The sequence below is a fragment of the Amblyomma americanum genome, chromosome 3 (genome assembly GCF_052857255.1).
Source record: "Amblyomma americanum isolate KBUSLIRL-KWMA chromosome 3, ASM5285725v1, whole genome shotgun sequence".
NCBI lineage: Eukaryota > Metazoa > Arthropoda > Arachnida > Ixodida > Ixodidae > Amblyomma > Amblyomma americanum.
The window spans coordinates 66,983,495-67,003,635 of record NC_135499.1 but is presented as its reverse complement, the minus strand read 5'-3'; the positions used below and the strand labels follow the sequence as shown (position 1 = coordinate 67,003,635).

Here is a 20,141-nt window from a genome sequence, read left to right as displayed (position 1 = left end):
TCAGGAGTGCTATTTGAAATATTACTTTTTCAAATATTTTTCAGAAATTTGGTGTCTCCACCCCTTTAAGCGATGCTTCAGTTTTCTTGTACAGATCGGAATTCAATTTTTTTTTTCTGCCACAAGATAAGATGCTTCTCATGATGTATGTCGGCTGCAGGTTTGCTTTTGACTCGCGTCTTTCTTAGATTATTCTGCGAGCACATGCACAACGCAACCTTTATACTCAGCATGTTTTGTCGTAATAAACCAGTTGTGAGTGCAGCATTCGTCCATGTGTGGGAGTGTTTCTTCCTAATAGGAATGTTTTTATTGCGTTGTAGTTATGTCTCAAGAATGCGGCATGGTGATGGCACGATGATGTCATTATGTCTTACCGTCTTAACAGCTTGGCATCAGCATGGGTCATAAGCTTACCAGGTTCATTAAGAAAAGAGACATCAAATAAAATATTTTGTGGAAACGTAACACTGTGCAGTCTGCATTAATGTAGTGTGTTGCCGGACTAGTTGGTTGTGTATGCTAATATTTAAACAAGATGCAACATGAACAACACACAAAAGAGGACCATGAGCACAGGCATTGCTTCCAACTACTTACTGAGACGTAGGAGCATTTGTGTAACAGCGAGGCATGCCCACATTTATGACTTTTTGTGTGTAGCTGTTGCCGAAACTTGTCGTATCACCATATCACCAGATGCACGCTAGTCCCAACAGTCACCTTCCCTTGTTCCTGCTTTTATCTTTTCAATGCTTACTTCATTCAAATGCAGCGTTTTGGTCACACACATAGATGGCATTGCTGGCCTTGTCGTGGCCTCATACATTTGGCAGCTTGATCTGCCCAGTTTTCATCTGAATAAGACGCAAATTGTGATCTATTGTCACCATGCTTTAACAGAAGTTTCCAAATTGAACTTTGCACACGTAAGAAGGCATGTATTGCTCTAGTCTGGGTTTTGTGGCACTTCTGGAGAGAGATGGAATGCATGTACTGCTTGGAGTCTGTTTTTTAGGGAGAGCATGGCACATGTGCAGCCCATCTCCTCGAGGAAGAGCTGTAATTGGACTTTCGTACTTGGTGCTGTCATTGTACCTCGTGCATGCCCTGATCTTTTCTGCACTGTTTCTCTGTTGTCGCAGGTTGTGGTGCTGCCTGGTGGTGATTGTGGTGATCAGTGGTGTGTCAGTGCTGGTACTGCTGCCACTGCTCGAGTCACCCGGGCACCACCCCCGGCTGCGGTCACGTCAGGGCGGTGCCTCGCGGCTGCATCTTCGCGCTGGCACACGACCGTCAACCACTGTGAGGTTCCATGTCACGCACAGGTTTCTCCGGCATGCATGAATACCCTCGTTAATCAGGGATGGGCCAGCTGCGCCAATTGTGCCGTTCTGACACAAATGAGATTTTCTGTGCCAGTAGCATTAAATTGGCCTAAATTGCACAAAATCTGTGCCGAAAGCTAGGCAAGCCCAATTTTTTTCCGGTATTTCTATGGCTGGCTTTCTGTCTCTGTGATGTGTGAGAATATTCGAAATTTGGAATAGTGTGCAAACAGCGTTTGCTGTTCAGTTAGGTTCACATCATGCTTTAATTATTTTAAGCATTCGTCTGATCTAAATATTCTCAAATCCCAAAGTTTTTGTGATTAGAACTTTCACTTAGCTGTTGCGGCGTTTCCAGACGGCACTCACCTGTCCCAGTATCTTGCACTTGTCAGATGAGTTAACCTCCTAATTCGTCACTGAATCGACTGCCAGCACGCTCCAAAGCGCTCGCACAGTAATGCTAAGCCTTCCATAAGAACCAGTGTGTCGACGACTATACGGTGGTGTGGCCACTGCGTGCTCGCAGGTTGGATCATGAGGTGTGGCACCACGCACGGCATGCCGTTGTTTCAGGCCACGGTGCAGTCTATGAGTGGCAATGCACCACTGAAGAAAGTGAATGAGCGCCATTGCAACTAGCACTTTATAAGAGATGTGACATGCATGGAAACGGGTCTTGGGAGCATAGCAGAATGGGCAAAGCTGCGGCAAGTGGTTGCTCCTGCGGTCGCTTCATGGAATCCGATTCTAGCCTGCACATTTTAAAGAAAAAGAAAAACCGGATGACTGGAAAAAAAGCCTCGGAACCAGCCTGCGCAGCTGCGTCACATGCAGTGTGACCAGCATGGTGCATTGCACAGCGCATTTGCTTTTTCTCGCCTTCAGTTTGCGACAACATTTGGGCTAGTCCTGCGTCTTGCCGTGCAACAGAACTGATGCGTGGGGGATGAGCAGTTTATGCCCCGTTCAGATCAGTACGTTAGAGACAGCATTATACTGTCAGCGCTGTACCTACAGGCACCACAAGGAGTGTGTAAAAGCTGGTCCCGCTCACGTTGTAGCGTGAGAGACCACTGTGTGTCTTCCGAGGCGTCTTGTGTTTTTCCAGTAGTGTGGTTTACCACTGGCGCCTTGTCGCTCTAGAATGGAGCAGTAGTGAGGGGCAGTGTGCAAGCGCAGACATTGGCTTATGGCACGGTACAGAATGCAAGCTGCAGACTGCGCCGATTGCTGGCCGATGGCATTTTTCTTGAATTTTTAGTGGCAGGATTTTCATGTGTTTGAATTTAATTGCAAAAGTGATTCGAGATTAGCGGTGACAAACTCAGTGGAGGGAAAAAACTAGACCTCACTGAAATTTGGGGACACGTATGTTCGCGTATGTTAAGCAGGGTTAAAGTATTTGTGCTCGAAGTAGCTCCAAAATCCTCATGTTGCGTTGCTGTTGCAAAATTATTATATTCTCTGTAGCTGCTCCAGGATGCACATTTTCTGCTCTAAGAGCTACTCCAAGAGCTGCTCTAGAACGCATATGTTTCCGCTCCAAGAGCTGCTTTAAAACTTTCTTTGACTGTCCTACCTTTTGTCCTACCCCTGGTATTGTGATGTGTGATACGGATTTTCTGGAAATAGAACAAGCTTTCTGTATAGTTGGTTGACATCACTTCTGCAGCAGCATCAAGAAACATGGTGACAAGACAAAGCCGACGCACTGAAGTACTGATCAACGAAAGCGCTCAGCACTGCTTTTGTTCATCTTTGTCCTGTCATTGTGCTACTTTGTGCTGCTACAAAAGAATTCAGCCGCCGCGGTGGCTGTGTGGTTATGGCGCTCGGCTGCCGGCTCGAAAGACGCGGATTCGATCCCGGCCGCGGCGGTCGAATTTCGATGGAGGTGAAATTCTAGAGTCCTGTGTACTGTGCGATGTCAGTGCACGTTAAAGAACCCCAGGTGGTCGAAATTTCTGGAGCCCTTCACTACGGTGTCTCTCATAGCCTGAGTTGCTTTGGGACGTTAAACCCCTATAAACCAAACCAAACAAAAGAATTCACTGTGACAGCTTTTTACCCCTTAAAGGGCTCAGTAATAAAAAAAAAAGGTACTGAAATGGCTAACGTTTTTTAAGATGTGGAATGCTTCAATAACATGTTTAAAGCACAAAAATATCAGTGAAAACGTTTCATGGCAGGAAATAATGTTTTATTTGCCATTATGTGTTGTCCAGTTTCCTATTCAATTTTCCAGTTCAATTCAATTTATTTCCCCATGTACACATGGTGAGGGTCGAGGGAAAAAAGCCAGAAATTGTGGCTTGACATGCCCCTTGCCCCCACATTGCAGGGCAGCAGGCAACATGCAAATTACATACACAAGTAACGTTGCAAAATGCAAACAATGGTTTTAAGAACGGTTGGCCCATCATTAGAAAGAACAATGAGGAATGAAGTGCATACAAAAAAATAACAAGAAAGCGTCAGAAAAATATACTTAAGAGCCCACAACAGAAAGGAGCGTTTGAGCTTTGCTTTAAAGTACTTGTACTATGTAGAGTACAGGCCACCGAGCGTCCATGCCGCGTACGTCCGAGACCTCAAAAGCGAGCGGGAAATTTACAATAAATTATAAAAAATTCCCGCTTTCGCACCTCGTGGCGAGGCGCGCTGCCGGGCTTTTGCGCGAAAACCTGGCAGACGACGTCTCTTGCAAATGACGTCAGCAGCCGGGGGTAATCATTGGTTCACAGCGCCAAATTCTTTCAGACGTCATGCGATACCGCGGCCTCAGCCACTACGTGCGTGCCGTAGGCGGTGGAGGTAGGGGAGGGGCCGAGTGAGTGGGGCCGGCGGAGCAGCGGCGTGCGAGAGGAGAGGAAAAGGCGCGAAGACGCGGAAGTTCAAATTTTGTCTGCACATAACTCAGCTTCCACAAAATGCATTAAAATAATTCTTGCTGGAGGATAATTATGAACCGTCGTCTTTTAACATCCCAGACATATCGCACCTTTATTCAGAGCCCCTTTCTGTGTCCCTTGAATAGAAAAACAGGTCTTTGGTTGAAGTTTAAGTTTATTTTGCAACAAAGTGTTGCAAATCAGGTCAACACTTTATGGAAACGAAAGAGATAAAGAAGCAGTGAAAGCATGGTGAAAATCTAAAAAGTAGCGCGTACATCCTGTATATCTTTGCTGCATGCTCGTGATATATCGACTTTTGCAGCGTGAAACTTATTTAAAAGACGAGGCAATGTGTTTGCTAGGCTATATGCACTGTATATTGTGCGGCATGTTGGAATATGCCACAGTTCGCTGTGTTTGCTAGGGTAAACTTGTACATTTAGCGAAAGGTGTGCCGTGTCATGCAAGTAATTCACATTTTATGTCCTTATATCTTTTCAGCCAGCATAACATTATTAACTGAATGCATAATTGCTCTTTTCACGAGCTTCGAATGGGCTGATGAGCAATTGTGCATTCAGTTTTTGACAATTTTGTAAAGAAATCATGTGAGCACAGGTTGGAGCAAAACTGCCACAACCAAGTAGATCGTTTGACGCAGGCTAGTTACACTTCAGAAGTTTTGGTTTCAGTTGCAGAAAAACTGCAGAAAATGTTGAGGTCTGATGTCAAAGCAAAATTAAAAAGGAGAAACTGAAGAAGTTGCCGTTGTGCCATATCTGCACCGGGTCTTGCACAACCTGAAGACAATTGGAGAGCATGTGGGGGTTGACGTGTTTTCGGCACCTATCCGATTGTCGAGCCTGGTGAAGAAAGTTAATTTGGCCAACAGTGAACCACGTGGCTGCTTGAAAAGGCATGCAAAACAATTTGTCCCCTGCCAGGAGGGAGTCATCTACTCTTTGCCGCTATCATGTGGGAAGCAATACATAGGCCAAACCGGCCGATATATCAACGAAAGATTAAAAGAGCATGATTTTAATGTCACACGTGGCCCCATCGTAGGCCATGTAGCCAAACACTGCTGAAACTGCACAAGTGATGATGACGATGACGAAGATGACGTCGATGCCTGCGAGCCATTGTACAACGAGTGCATTGTGATAGGCAGGAACCGCGACTTTCTGGCAAGGGAAATTATAGAAGCACACATGATAGCAAGGCTCCCGGAAAAATGTATAAGTGCACCCTCTGTATCGCTGTCAGAAAAAGAAAAACGCTACCTCGACTGCGAATGTTGAAACGTGCGTGCTATATTTCGAGTTTTTCGATATTTGTGTTTCCGCTGCATGACTTGTGTGCGTTACTTTCCATTTCTGGCTGCCAGTTGGGTACTCATCCTGGCTGGCAGCTAATAAAGATTTCATTGTGAGTCAGCGCTGTGCTGGGTCGCTGCCTATCTATGTCCTCCTACGTGACATTCGTTGCGCTGTAGTCATGGAATTTTGAATCGCAGTACACAAAATGCACCATTCATTCATTGATTCCCTCCAAAATACGGGGGCTATCAACGACTGTGGTAGCGATTAAAACACAGCGGCACTCTGCGCAAGGCCTTCTCATGCTCGTGCTAAGAGGGTGAGTCTCAGCACACAAGGAACATCTTCTGCAGTCTAATGTGAAAGCTCTCATTCAAAAAAAGCCAGAATGAAAGAACGGGCACTGCTATGTTAGGTTTAAATGTGAAAACACCATTTGTTGAGCACATTTTACCAAAAGCCATTTAGAAAACAATGAAGCACCCATGACAAGGTGAGCTCATAAGCAAAAAAGCGGCGATAGCTCGTGACGAGCTGAGGTCGTTGTGAACACATAAGGGGTGATGAGCCTAATTACCCGCCTCGACTTATGCCCATTTATGCCTGTTTGGTGTCGCAATACCTGCTCAATATCGTGCCTTATGTTTGGCTAACTCTGGGGGGAAATGGGAGAGAGAGCGTCGACAGTAATGCAGGGCAGTCGTGCTGAAGCAGCCGTTCTCCGATCAACACCCATGCGTAGCACAGGGAGAGGAAATCCAGTGGTGTGATTGCTGCGCCAAAAGGCAAAGCCTGCTCATGCTGCTACATTATGACAAAATATGTGCAATCTGCGCCAAGGTTGTGCCAAAACTTCGTAGTTTCTTGTGAACAAAATTATCTGGAGCCATGTATTATCCTACCTGCGTTAGGCAGCACTGGCGGAAAACTCAATTTTTCCGAGAATCCTTCACTCAATCGTTAGTGTATATACGTGAGCGGGCGTCATGCTGGCTCGGTGTGCTGTCGCCCCTCATAATGAAAACAGAAGCGAAATAGGTCTGCAGCATGCAGAGGTTTACTCTGGTCATTCCTTGGTGTGGAAGGCATGCCAGCAATGTGCATGGCACAAACATTTGCAAATGGCTCCAGTGTTGACATCTACATCATTGCGTGGCCGAAGTGGGAAAACGGTACGCTACCGTGAAGTTCTCAGTGGGCATCAATTTTGTGGTTTGCTTCGTTGCCCTATCAAAACGAAGTGGTAGTCCTGGGTAATTTTTTTTCACTCACTTGGCACTGTCTCCCTGCAGTGCAGTTCATTCACATTCTCCGGCGCATATATATTGAATGGCATGCAACTTCAATTTTGCATCGTTATCTCCTTTGTCTCGCAGGCGGCGTCATTTTGAGTAAAAAGAGTGTACAACGCATGCAAAGCCATGCTGATGCAACGCCGAAATCGAAACTTTTGAGAGTATGATGATATGACTGGACTGGATGCAGTGGAGGCGCGTAGTGCGTGCCACCTCCACATTCAGTCTGGTTGTTGTGAGATTTTGGGATTGTAGCCGTAGGATAAAGTTATAAAAATACAGTTTTTCCGCAGTACGATCCGCGTTCCACTGCCATGAACCGCATCCGTGGGGAGATATCTGATGGCTCTGAGGAGCGCATACCTGCCACTGCGCAGGCATAGTTGAGTCCCCGCGGAAGCGGATCACAGTAACGGATTGTGCTGCTCTAAAGCTGTAACACTTCGATTTAATTTTTTCTTTTACTCATCGATTTTCTTTCAAAAAGTTTCTAGGAACGGCAAACGGTGGTGCATGGTGGCGCATCATTTTTTGCCATATTAAGTTGCACCGACGAAAAATGAAAAAAAAAAAGGCAACTTATACACTGGAAAATAATGTATATATCTCCTTCGTATGCTCACTTTTCGACGCCAGGAGGTACTTCTGGTTACTCCAAAAGCTGCTCGAAAGTGACTTCAGCCATTCATGTCACTGGAAACCCGTGGGAGGCAGTTAAGTTAAAATGAAGCTAGAGATGATTGTAGGGAGCGCAGGCACCTGTCTTCAAAATGTGAGATTTGGCAGTGACTGTTTCATTGTGAAAAAAAATCAAGATTTTTTTATTTTTATTATTTATTTTTATTTTCATATACTGCTGTTTTGTGTATTAAGACATTGCAGGAGTGAGTACTACATGTGCAAACAATCGAGTTACAGCAATGAGTGTGTGTAAAAAGAAGAAAAAATTAATGCATATGACTTGGCAATTGGTTTACAAATTCAGCATGCGGTTATGTACGAAGTGACCCGTCCAGTTTACTCCCGAGTTCTATGGTCTGGGGGAAGAGAGGATATCTCGAATTCCTGGCCCATGCATTGACCTAAATGATGAAATGCATCCTTAAGCAGTGGTCATCTGCCTTATGCGCTCAATCTATGGTAGGGAGAGGGCGCATAGATAGATTTTTTTATGACACAAAGTGAACCAGGGAGGGTGAGCTTAGCCTCAGGGTGCTTAGCCAACATTTCAACAAGGGGACTTGTCTCCATCTGGGCCCTTGTCTTGGGCTTGTAGGCATGCAATGACAGGGATGGTTACAAAACATTCCTTTTTTTCTGCTTCTGGTGCTGCTACTTTCAGCGAAAGTGGTCAGTGCTCTGTCTACTATTTATGGTGTCAAAAATATGGGGCACAGTGAGGAGCAGGAGCCGGATTGAGGAAGGGACCAGTCTGGCATGCTCCCTGTGATGCAGGCGACTTTTTGTAATGAGTGCCTCGTTTCCCTACCCTTGTCTATTTTGAGGATCGGCATGCACTTTCCAGTCTTGGGCCTGGTGCCTCACATTGTCAAGAAATTGGTAATAGCGGCCCCTGTCTGTTACTTGCTACTAGACAACTTGCTCGCCATGAGCGTAATGCATGTTGAGGGCAACGTGAATCTTGAAATAACTTGCAGATGCTTAAACTGGACTTAGCTGCACATATTTTCCGTTTTGCAGGCAGCTCCTTCGGGATCAGCTGCTGTTCCTGACGCATCACGGCTCGGGGTCATCCACAATGCAGAGGATCAACGGGTCAAGGTGATGTGGCAGGGGCCGGCATGACGAGTTGATACTACTTAAATGTGTGCACCTGTCCTCACATGAGGGGCTGATGGCTTATGGGGTGCTACATCATGGTGGTCAGAGCAAATGAGCCTGCAGCTGTCAATTAGAATAAGTGAACACGGCAGTTGGGTGCCGTTTGGCCATGGTCAGTGCGTCCTGGTTGAGTTCAGTGCAAAAAATGCCTATGTGCTGGGATGTTGGTGCAATTCAATGAGCCCTTAGTGGCTGCAGTAATTATTAATGCTTTATATAAAGTAAACGTATGTGATAAGTGCAAACAAGGTGCACTTGCAAGAAGCCTGGCTGCATGTAGTGCCAAGGTGCTGCTGGGAGGCCCATCCACCTGAACCCACTGAGCAGGCCACGATCTGTTTGCCAACATGACGGGGTCATGTTTGAGAGTGCACATCTTCTGCGCTGGTGGCATGCTGCAGCTTGTCATTTTAAAACATGCTCATGTTTGGCATCAAAAGTAAGGAAGTAAAACTTGCAGCAATGTTCAGCCAGTTACAGTGGTTCTACATTCACGACCATACCACACGCAGTGGTGTACACTGAAAATTTCCTCACTTTGAATGTCTGTTTGAGTGTGTAATTTTCTTTTGAATTCAAAATGAACATGATAGAACACTGTTCCTGGCTCCTTGCAATGCCCGAATTATAATAGTAACATGACTGATTGAAACATTTCCCAAACAGTGAGAGAATGAATTGAATAGAGGTTGGATGTGTTGTGCTTGATATTCTGGTTGTGGGTTTCTTCATATGAAGTGTAAGAAGAGCAGCTCTATTGACAATTCCAGGGTGTTAATAGCTTTTCAGAATGTGCTGTTATGTCAGACTTGACTAGAAGTGAGAAGTAATTGAAAACAAAAAGAAGAAAAAATGACAACAGGCATGTTTGTGGTGTGTAGTTCTATGTCTGTCCTTGTGCTGCACTAAACCTGTAGTAGCACTGTGTCACAAACTAGCCCATCACTCCACACCTGCACAGAAAATGTGTCCTGTGTGTTACCATATTGGTTCCACTCGATAAACAGAGTGCTAAGCAAAGTCGGAGTAAAAATGGCTGAACTATTCAAGATAAGCAATAAATATTTGCAACTAAAGCAATGCCATTGCTCTACTATAAGAGACTAGTGGACATCTGAAATGGGCACGTTGGTGTCTGTTAAAAGACTTAAGTGCGGCTTAATTATGCTGCCCCTAAAAAAATTAGCTGTTTCTGATAGGCACTTTCTGTTGATGTATTGACATCATTGTAAGACACTAGTGAAAAGGGCTGCTACTTCTCTCTGCCACTTCACGGCCTGTCATTTGCTCATTTGTACCCATGGCATTCGGCAGCTTTTTACTTTGACTGCTATACTGTGTTTGTTTTAGAGTCTCAGATTAATGATGTATCGGACACTCTGGTGGTGCAGTTGTTTAACAGCCAGGGAAAGGTTGGACTCTTGACAGAGTTGATGTGGAGTGTGCGTCCTTGTGGCTTCGGATTTGTTTCTTCTTGACTCGGTTGCCTTCTTGCACCACGGCATTAGTCTTGTGTTTTATTCAGAAGTAGCTCGTCTTGTCAAACAAATCTGTGGCTTTGCTTAAGAGGGCATGCAGCTTAGAAGTCTCCAAAAACTCTAAAAAATTTTGATTTCTTTAAAATTGTTGTATCTGCTTTTATGCCTGGTTTTTTATGCTGTCCCATAGTTTTATTGCTGAAGTCAACCGGAAATTACTCGAAAAAAATTGTTTCATGGACCTGGGTGGCTGTGTTGCGGGGAAGCGCTCAAACAATGGGCATTTTTCTCCGTAACAGTGTTCTGCCTAGATACTCACATTGCAGAGCAGATTTCTTGTTGCACTCTTAGGACCGTAGTGCAGGTCAGGCCATTCTTTGTTTTTCAAATTTATAAATTTTAAATTCTTTGTACGGAATTTTCTCCTCATTCTAGATATGTCGACGGGCACTGCATCGCAAAAATTCAAAGCCAAAATTTGTGCTTTGCAAAAAAAAAAATTAAGAAAATTTTTACCTGTAGCACGCCATTAGGAATGCAGAGAATGTTGACCCAGCCTTCTGCCCCATTCTCTTAACTCTGCAGCTTTTTCAGAAGGTTCAGAGAAAAAATATATATCACAGAACAATTTTGTGAGATAACTGTATTTACTCGTGTAATGAACCCATTCGCATAATGTACCCACCTTCCACATTTGTGGTTGAGAATTTTCTTTTTTTTAAGCGTTGCCTATTAGCACGTTTCTCAGCTTCGCTCCATTCGCAGTGCAGACTTTGGCAGTGCGCCAAGATCCCGTGCACTGATAACATCATGGCTCTGACGAGAGCTCGTGCGGGGTGGCACACTCGGTGAACATGGCAGAGCGCCAAGACGCTGTGTGCTCTTGACAGGAGCAGTGGCGGCAGTGGCTTGGTCGGCGCAGTGCTGTTTGCTCGGCTACGCCAGTGTATGCTTAGAAAGTCGGCGAGTGCTTGAGTATCAGAGAGGAGCGTAGCAGTTTAAACCAGATTAGGGTGCCTCGATGCCCGCGCCTCTGCTCAGGGTGAGGGCAGCTGCGTCGTCTGCTACGGCGGCCGCCATTCTCGCGCCTGTGGAATGCAGGTTTCGTTCTCTGGGGGAGGGGAGGAGGGTTGCTTACTTCTCACTTGCTGCGGGCACTTAAAATAAGAAAAATAAGGAGTCTTGCGGTGCACTTTTGTTTTACATGAGAATAGAATGTTAAATTTTCTTGGAGGGCCTTGTGTTTTTAAAGACCGGACAAGCAGCCAACGTTAAGGCATCGACGGTAATAAGGAAAGCGGGTATGTCAGTGAAGCATCTCTAGAATCTATCGCTATAGTTCAAAACCTATCTCTTATGCACTGACCTCGTTGGTGCGTCGAAACAGCACTCCACCCCAACATACATTTGCATCGTCAGCTAGCTTACCCGCGTCAAGCAACCATCCTCTTAGAGAAGCAGAGGGAAAAAAATTCCTAAAAATGTCTATTTACCGAGGTTTGTGATAGATTACGATGAAAGGAACCGTTACGAAGCAGAGGAGCATGCAATAAAAAGTTTTGAGCCCCTTTTAAGATGAGCTAAATCTCGATGACGGTTATGTCAAGGCATATTCTGCATACCACTGCGGGTATTAGCAGACCCATTTGTGTTGTCCTTCCTATGCGTGTTTAATCTCCGGGCAAAACAAAGGGCTTGAAAAATGCCACAATCCACTGCGTGGGGGGGGGGGAGAGAGAGTTTGAAAATTTATTTTAGACCACACCTGCCTCGATTGAAAGCGTTTAATTCTGTTCACTTCTTTTGTAGTTAATTTCAAACTACCAAGTTTATTAGAATTGCTGAAACGCATCGGGTGATTTCTGTCCAAGCTTTTTTGGCGTTTTTTAAATTTTTAGCTGTGAATGTCCCAGTGCAAGTGAGTGCTATGGATCAGTAAGAAAACTGAGCAGACTCGGTCAATGACACAGCGCCTTGGTTTCGCACGTTTTGAAGAAACAAAGATTATCAGCAACGGTAATAAAATATAAGCACTCGCCTGTTCGTCCGAGTGTACCTAGATGAACACATACACTGTTACCCAAGCAAGCATGAAATCATTTATTCAGTGGCTATGAAAACACACGATAAAGTTACCAATATTTCTGTTTATGGGAACACGAACATTATTACACTTTTCCAATGTAGACATCTATGTTAACTAGATGACTGAAATTGACAGAATAGTTGTGATTGCATATATACATAGATGCAGAATTCAGGCTTCGAAGCAAAACTTTCACGGAACTTCATATTTGGGGCTTATATATGCAATCATACTTCATATATGCACAACTTCATATATGCAATCACAACTGTTTTGTCAGTTACAGTCATCTATTTAATGCAGATGTCTACTTTGAAAAAGTGAAATAATGTTCACGTTCCCATAAACAGAAATATTGCTAACTTCATTGTGTGTTTTCATTGGGCTTGAGCTTCTTACATCTGTCCGCGCGGTTTTGTTCGAAGCTCTTGTCTTCGAAATGAGCCTGCAGATTATTTTGTTATTGGAATTAGCCCCAGATTTCCTCTTCGAGAATGAAAACAACGAACACAGCACACAAGAAAACAAAGTAGTCCAAATATATCAGTCGAATTACTTGAATGAGCTCCTCAATCTGCACATAACATATTCTGTTAATCTCATTTACTGACCTAACGCGACGTTGTTGGACGAAGGATCGGGCTGACAGGAAGCGCACGCTACCCAACGCAGTATACGTGTCAAAAACTAAAAAAATCGTAAGTAAATTAATCCGCATTAGCTCCTAGACGACCCCGATGCACAGTAATTGCAACAGCGTATGTACCCTTGCTTGTTCTCGTGCTCTGTGCCTCGATTCGTGCCATCCACGGTTCGCTGACAAGCGCCTCGTAAAGGCAATTATTTTCTAATGAACAGAAATGACGAAAGCACATTCGGTACGCATTCACGAGCAAAACATTGTCATGCAATTTCAGATGCGAACAGGCAAGCGTCAGGCAGTGGCCGGTTCAGCGCTGAAGCGTGCCTTTTTTTTTACGCCGAGCGAGACGAATAGTGCGGAAATGACATCTGGCCAATACAAATGTTGTATGAGACTTAGCTGGCTAAATGAAGAAGTGGTAAATCGCAACAAAACATAACTGAAGCAACATGTGGCACTTACACTACAGACACATGAGGAGTTCGTCAGTTGCCACTTGTCACGCCTGATCCGGACCAGCCACAGAAGCCTCCTTTTTGGGTCTCTTGGAAAATGGAACATCCTCCAACCTTTTCTCGCATGATTGGAGCACTGAGGAACACAACATCCTGGCTTCACACGGCGATGAAAGCCACGCGAACGCAGGCACGCAGCAGTGACGTCCGCACGACAGCAGAGCGGCAAGGTCGGCGCAGGCAACACAATGGCGGAGGGAGTGCATGAAAACGGGTTTAGGTGGTGTCGAGTGGTTCAAAGGGTGACTTCACTCTAGTGGGAGCGCCCGCATCGAGGCACCCTGAACCAGACTGCTATAAAACGCCCTCTACACTCAAATGCCATAGAGGAAGCAGGACCTTCTGACAGGCCACCAAGTGATTTGGCGAGCTTGAGGTCAGGAGCAAAAATGCCTAACCCCTCTCACACCACAGCTAACGCTTAAACATTCACATTACACACTCGGAACCGTCCTGCTAATGTTTTTTAATCTCACTTAAAAAACTTGCACCTGACCTTCAGGGCCGGTGTTCAGCTTGTTCACTTTATCTCTCCGCTATTGGCTGGTGCCGTCAACTATCACAAAGTCATCGGATTGTTCTGTGATACAGCAAACACCTTTTGGAAGCGAGCAATGCCAAACACTGGCGACATGAATGCGGCTGATCGCGTGCTTTAATTGATGATGGGTGGATGGAAGGGCTGGCGGTTTGGTGGGCAGATGTATGATATGAAATTTTGACTCTCGCAAAAAAAATCTGTCAACTTTCTTTTTTTCCCAGTGTAAGCAACCCTTCCCCCAAATTGATGTTAACTTTTCTGGAAAAGCGGTAGTTTCATAACGTGAGTAAATGCGGTAAACATAAAATAATTTCTCATAGGCTGCTGAAAGCCGCAACCCCCTTAAAGTGGGGTGTGACATTGTTTTTGAGACTTCGTTTTGTCAAAAAATTTGATTTTGAGATTTTGCGACCATCTCGTAGAGAATTTATTTGTCTTTTAGAAAATATATTACACTTGGGTATTTGCGATTAAAAAATAATTTTTTTGCTCTGTTTCTTTGTCACGTTGACCGAAAAAGTGGGTGCACCTTGACGTAGTCTCTTCGTTTTGGATGCTTGCAAAAATTCATTGCTCTGAAGTTTCTTATCAGAAACTTAGGTTTCGGTATGCAATTTGGCCCAGTTCGTAGTACATTTTCCAGTCACTGGGGCTCCCCCTGTAGTCTTCTGTCAAGGCAAGATTTGGTGAATTGGAACGGTTTTCAGAGATTTTATTGCCGTTTTTCTCAGAAAGCATTTTTGGAGGTTTGTGTACCTTTTTTCGGGAACTATAAGGCATAAGTAGGGGCTGGACTTTTCGTTTTTATTTTAAAAAAATTCGGTGGACTTTTTTCGGTTTTTATTTCAGGACACTTTTTTTTTTTTTGGTGAATATTATTTTCGACAAATGAAATACTGACTTTTTTGGTGAGTTAATGTAGCAATTCTGTGTGGTCAAAAGTCATTTAAAGTCTTATCTCGGTATTTTTGTCATCCTGATCAATTTATGTACCAGTAATTAATGTGTAAATGGTAATATTTAAGCTGTGCTTGTAGCAAAGATTGGTACCCTCATTAAAAGAGTAATTAAATTTAAATGAGATAGCCAGGAGACAAAAACAGAAGTTGAAATTTATGTCTAATAATTAGGTTGACAAATTATTGCAGTCATCGTTCGGCTGTTGGACTGAAACGAAACACCACGAGAAAGAAATTCGATTGTAAGCTTTGAGCGGTCATAGGAGAATACCACACTGTAATTCATGTATAATAATGCCTTACGCATCATTACAAAGAAGAAAACGTGCCAGATGTTAGGTGTCTATACTTCTTTAAGTGGCAAGGTTACCGTGGCACCACATGTAGCATCAAAGTACTTGAGAAGTACCAGTGAGGATCAGCGCTGTTTCATTACTTTTTTAAAGTCCGAAACCCTCTTACTGAGGACAAGTTGACAAATTATTTCCTTACTTCCTGTGTTGGGTTCAGCCAATTTTCATGGCTGTCCATATTTGTTGGAATGACCTGTGCAGGTGGAAGGCTACCACCAGCATGCCTTCAACGTGCTCATCAGCAACCGTCTGGGAAAGGTGCGAACCCTGCCGGACACACGCAATCCCCTGTGAGTCCCCATAGCCTGTTGTGGCTAATGTGCGTTGGAGACACCACTTTTAATGCGGCAGCATTTAGGTTGTCGTCTCAAAAAAATTTCTGGCTTCACTTTCCCGAAATTTCCTGATTGGACAAGGAATGTCACGTGACCTTGTGACATCTTCACAACCTGCTCACCAGATTGTGAGCGAACTGCCCACTGCTGCCAAATTCAGCGCAGTTTCCACCTGCCCACCGTGGCACTCTGCATGAGCCTAATGCTCAGGAAAAGTAGCCTGGGTCTCACAAGCCCTGCCCGCTTTGTTTGAAGCAGCCACCTGCCGGGGCAGTGGCACATTGCTTAACTCTTTCCCTGCCGTGGGGAAAAGGACCATTCTTTGTAGGTTTCAGTAGCTTTGTTTTTCTGTAAAAACTAATGTATTTGAACTTTTGTGCACCACACATAAACAAAGCTAGATAAATGGTATTTTTAGACATATAAGTTTAAAACAAGATTTTAGGAAAAATTGAACAAAACTTGTAAAACCACGCTTGTATCGTAAAATAAAATGTTAAGAATTTTTTGAAATATGCAAAATGTTTTGGTATTCTGTTGGCCGCTATCTGAAAAAAAATCCGAAGTTCTATCTTGAATAGTATTCTTGCTCCAAACAATGATTGGAAACCCTATAGTTGGGAGTGGAGCGTGGCCACCTGTCTCGAAAAAAAGGCATAATCTCTGATGGAAAAGCGTCATCTTCAGACTCGCTGCTGCTCGGGTCGTCAATGACATCAATCACAGACAAAGCATAGTTCTGAGATTTGTGATGGTTTCGAGCACATGTCGCGCATGCATACATTGCTTCCATGGCCTCCTTCATTTCATCTATGATGCTTTCTAGCTTGTTGTTGATTCCTGTAATGGCGGCTTCAAATTGTACCTTCGTACCGAAGATGTTTTCCAATTTTTCGTGATCTGTACATGGAAGTCTAAAGAGAGGGGGAGGGGGACAGAGGTGGGAAGTGGGGTGAGACGAAAGAAATACGAACAAGAGTCAAGAATAACACTAAAATGGTGAAGGCTGAAGATGCCCCCGCCCCGATGGACTCGTGCCTCCTTTATATGTGGGAAGCCAAGAAGAGCATGGAAAAAAGACTGAAAAGACAGAGATGGAACAGGAGCCTTAGGAGGCGAAACACAGACACAACAAAGAAATGGAAAAACATGCTTTCAGAGTATGCGAGCAGGACTGGCTCCAGATACGTGACGACATGGAGAAACAAATGAGCCTCCCCAAAACGTGGAACATACTCTGGCACTTGCTCTGCCCTGAGCAGAATAAAACTGAGGTGAAAGTAAACCAGCAAAAGATCAAACACACCTTCGAAGGCTCCGAAGAAGAGTTTTTCGAGGAACTCAGGAAGACCTACATTGGCGACAGTGTGGACCAGGACCTCCCACCCTACACTGCGGCTACCAATCCGGAACTGGACAGACCTATAATGGAAGCGGAAGTGAGAGCGGAAATTATGAGCCTGAAACGCAACACTGCTTCAAAACCAGATGGTATAACCTATAGGATTCTCGGAAATCTCGACGACACTTCTATCACCAAACTCACAGACTACATGCAGCTAGTCTGGGGACGAGGAAAACTCCCTTTACAATGGAGAACAGCGAACGTCATATTCATCCCCAAGCCTGGCAAACCGTACAAACTCGAAAACTTGAGACCCATATTCCTCACCTCCTGCTTTGGAAAACTCATGGAGAAGGTGATACAAACGAGGCTTTCTAACTACATAGAGTCTTAAGGGCTCTGGCTCCACGAAATGGTCGGCTTCAGGAAGCACCTCAGCACGCAGGACGTAATGCTGCGACTAAACCACGACATCGTCGACAAGGGGTACTCAGGTGACACGAAAGCTATTCTGGGGCTTGACCTCAAGAAGGCCTTCGACAACATGCACCACGCAGCCATTCTTGTAAACCTCAGAGACATGGACATTGGAGCTAAAACCTTCGCCTACGTCAGCAGCTTCCTCTCGGAGCGAACAGTTACGCTGGCTTGGACGCGAAATCATCGAGCATAAACATAGCAGGGATGGGCACACCTCAGGGATCCGTCTTGTCCCCCTTGCTCTTCAACATTGCGATGATCAAACTGCCGCAAAGACTCAAAGCCATGCCAAACATCAATTTCAGCCTATACCCTTCAACACGACAGGGGCCCCACCCCGAACGTTAGTCTCGTTAACGGGTACAGACACAACCTATACATCCCGTTGACGCTAAAAAACATGAGCCCACTTCACGACGAGGAAAGGATGCAAAACAGAGCCAATGCCATAGCTAAAGATATGGACTCGAAACCACCGGAAACAGTGGCATACATGGATGCAGCCACTGAAAATCTGGGGCCACGGTCACCGCGGTGGTAGACGGGGCAGGCATCCTCTTAATTACAGCATTGGTTAAAACGAGAAATGCTGACATCGCAGAGGAAGTTGCTATTGCACTCGCATGTGTCGGGGCGCAAGCCAGCACCATAATTAGTGACAGCAAGACGGCCATCTGGAACCTCACCAAGGGAAGGGCGGCGGCAGAAATGAAGAAAATTCTCACATTCAGGGAGATTTCCCGCAAAATCAAAATTATTTGGACCCCTGGCCACGAATCGGCACTGGGGAATGAAGCCGCACAAGCGTTCGCTCGAGACGTCTACTGGCCGAACGCAGAGCGGCTCGACGGCCCGGTGCCCGAGGAGTGGGTGAACACCTTCAGAGATATTTGCGACCACTACAAACTCGGTAGACAATCCTACGCCACACCGCACAAATAACTGGACAACGAACAAGCCAGGAGCCTGAGAAGACTCCAGGCGGGCAATTATCCGAACCCGCATTGGCTATACCTCCTTAGCATAGACGGCAGAGAACATGACAGATGTAAACAATGCACCCAGAGAGGGACACTGAACCACATAATCTGGCAATGCCCCTATTCGCCTGGTGCTTCCGTAAACATTCGTGATGAGGAAGCTTGGGAGTCTCTGCTTCGAAGCTTGAAGACCAACTCGAAGCCATTTGCCTGGCGACCAAGGCCTCGAAGAACCAAGTGGCTCGCCACACAGGCCTCTAGGCGCGGAGTCCCCTACTCCCTCCCGGGTCTGCGTACCTGAGTTGGGAAGGTAGGGATGGCTCCTATATCCGTGGACATTAAAGTTTTTTTTTCTCTCTCTCTCTGTTGGGCATGCGGAGGCTGCGAAGCGACTTTTATGCTGTCTTGCGGGAAAAAAGGAAACTACATCGAGGACTAAACTTCACTACAATCCAGACGCATGGCATGCCCGTAAGTAACGCACAAGGTTCCGACATCGGTGTGCGAAGTCATCTTTAGCGGTCTAATGGTGCTCAATGGGTGCTGTAAGGAAAGAGTTAACTGCTGCACCACTGCGCCAGTAGGTATATGAGGACTCTCTGTGATCTGTGAATGTAATTGAGAGGATTGTGACATCATGAGAACCACGTGAGCACCAGTGGACAAATCGTAGGGCTCCACTAAATTTGAAAATCTGAGGACCTCTAATATATTGGAAGTAGATCCAACCCAGAAAATGGATTAGGGTGGATTATTGGGTGGATTAATGTGGATTAGTTGGTTGGATCAGTATAATCCCATATGAAATGGAAAGTAGTGGAACATTCTAGAAGGTGATGACTCATGCATACCATTTAAGGTGGGTTCAGACGAGCGGACCGGATCGCAGACGGTCCGCACGCGTCAGCAAGGTTATTGTGACACGTGACCAAGCATCCGCGAGTCGGTCTGGACGTCGAGCATTCACTCGAATGCAGCGGACAATCCGCACGTCCTCTCTCTTCCTCAGCGTACTTGCGCTATTTGTGCAGCTCCGAAAACTCTGCTACCGAGAGTTTCAAGGACGCCCAGTGAAAACGTCGTCTCGCTGCACTGGCTGTACCCATTAAAGCGTCTGAGGACGACGAGGAAACCTTTGCTGCTAAAAAGCGGTTTTGTTGGACAAAGCCGTGGTTGGAAAAGAGCACGAGTAAAGCTGCCGCTTGCAAGCATAAACTTCGTCGGCGCCCTAGCCGTCCTTCGTCGCTCTCAATTTTTGACGCTCATTTCGAAACATTCGGCACTTATTTCCAAACAGCGCCTTCAAGAATCCTACGTAGTGGATCGTTACAAAGTAAAATGCACAGCAAGGGCAAGTTCAAAAGCCCACTTAGCTCGAAGGTTTCAGTAAAAAAAAAAATAAAAACATTGTGTACCGACCGTGTACGGGGCTGACTCGGGATGTCGCACATCCATTTCCGGGGCTATCTTTTGCCACAAAGTATTCCTTAGCGCCATGTTGAGGTGGTCAGCATGTTCAATATTCCATATAGGTTGGTAGCTCTCAACGAGCGCTAAAACCATGACGGTTGCTTCGTCACTGAGCGCCTTATTTACAACTTCACTCATATTAGCAGAAACAACAAAACAAAGCTGGCACTCATGCACGCGCACACGCTCAAACACACAATAACGACGCAGTGCAGCAAATACGCAGTGAACAACGCAGTGAACGAAACGCGATAAGGACTACACACAATGCTGCC

The 20,141-nt window shown here is 45.3% G+C and overlaps 1 protein-coding gene across 4 annotated transcripts in view; it reads left to right on the top strand.

Annotated features, from left to right (window-relative positions):
* Positions 1–20,141, top strand: part of LOC144124642 (polypeptide N-acetylgalactosaminyltransferase 11-like) — a 110,597-nt gene that overhangs the window by 6,091 nt on the left and 84,365 nt on the right. For all 4 annotated transcript variants that reach the window (XM_077657441.1, XM_077657442.1, XM_077657444.1 and 1 more), the window contains 3 exons: positions 1,146–1,305; positions 8,541–8,621; positions 15,458–15,546. In XM_077657441.1, the coding sequence (XP_077513567.1) occupies positions 1,146–1,305; positions 8,541–8,621; positions 15,458–15,546 (330 nt within the window). The remainder of the gene's footprint in view (positions 1–1,145; positions 1,306–8,540; positions 8,622–15,457; positions 15,547–20,141) is intronic.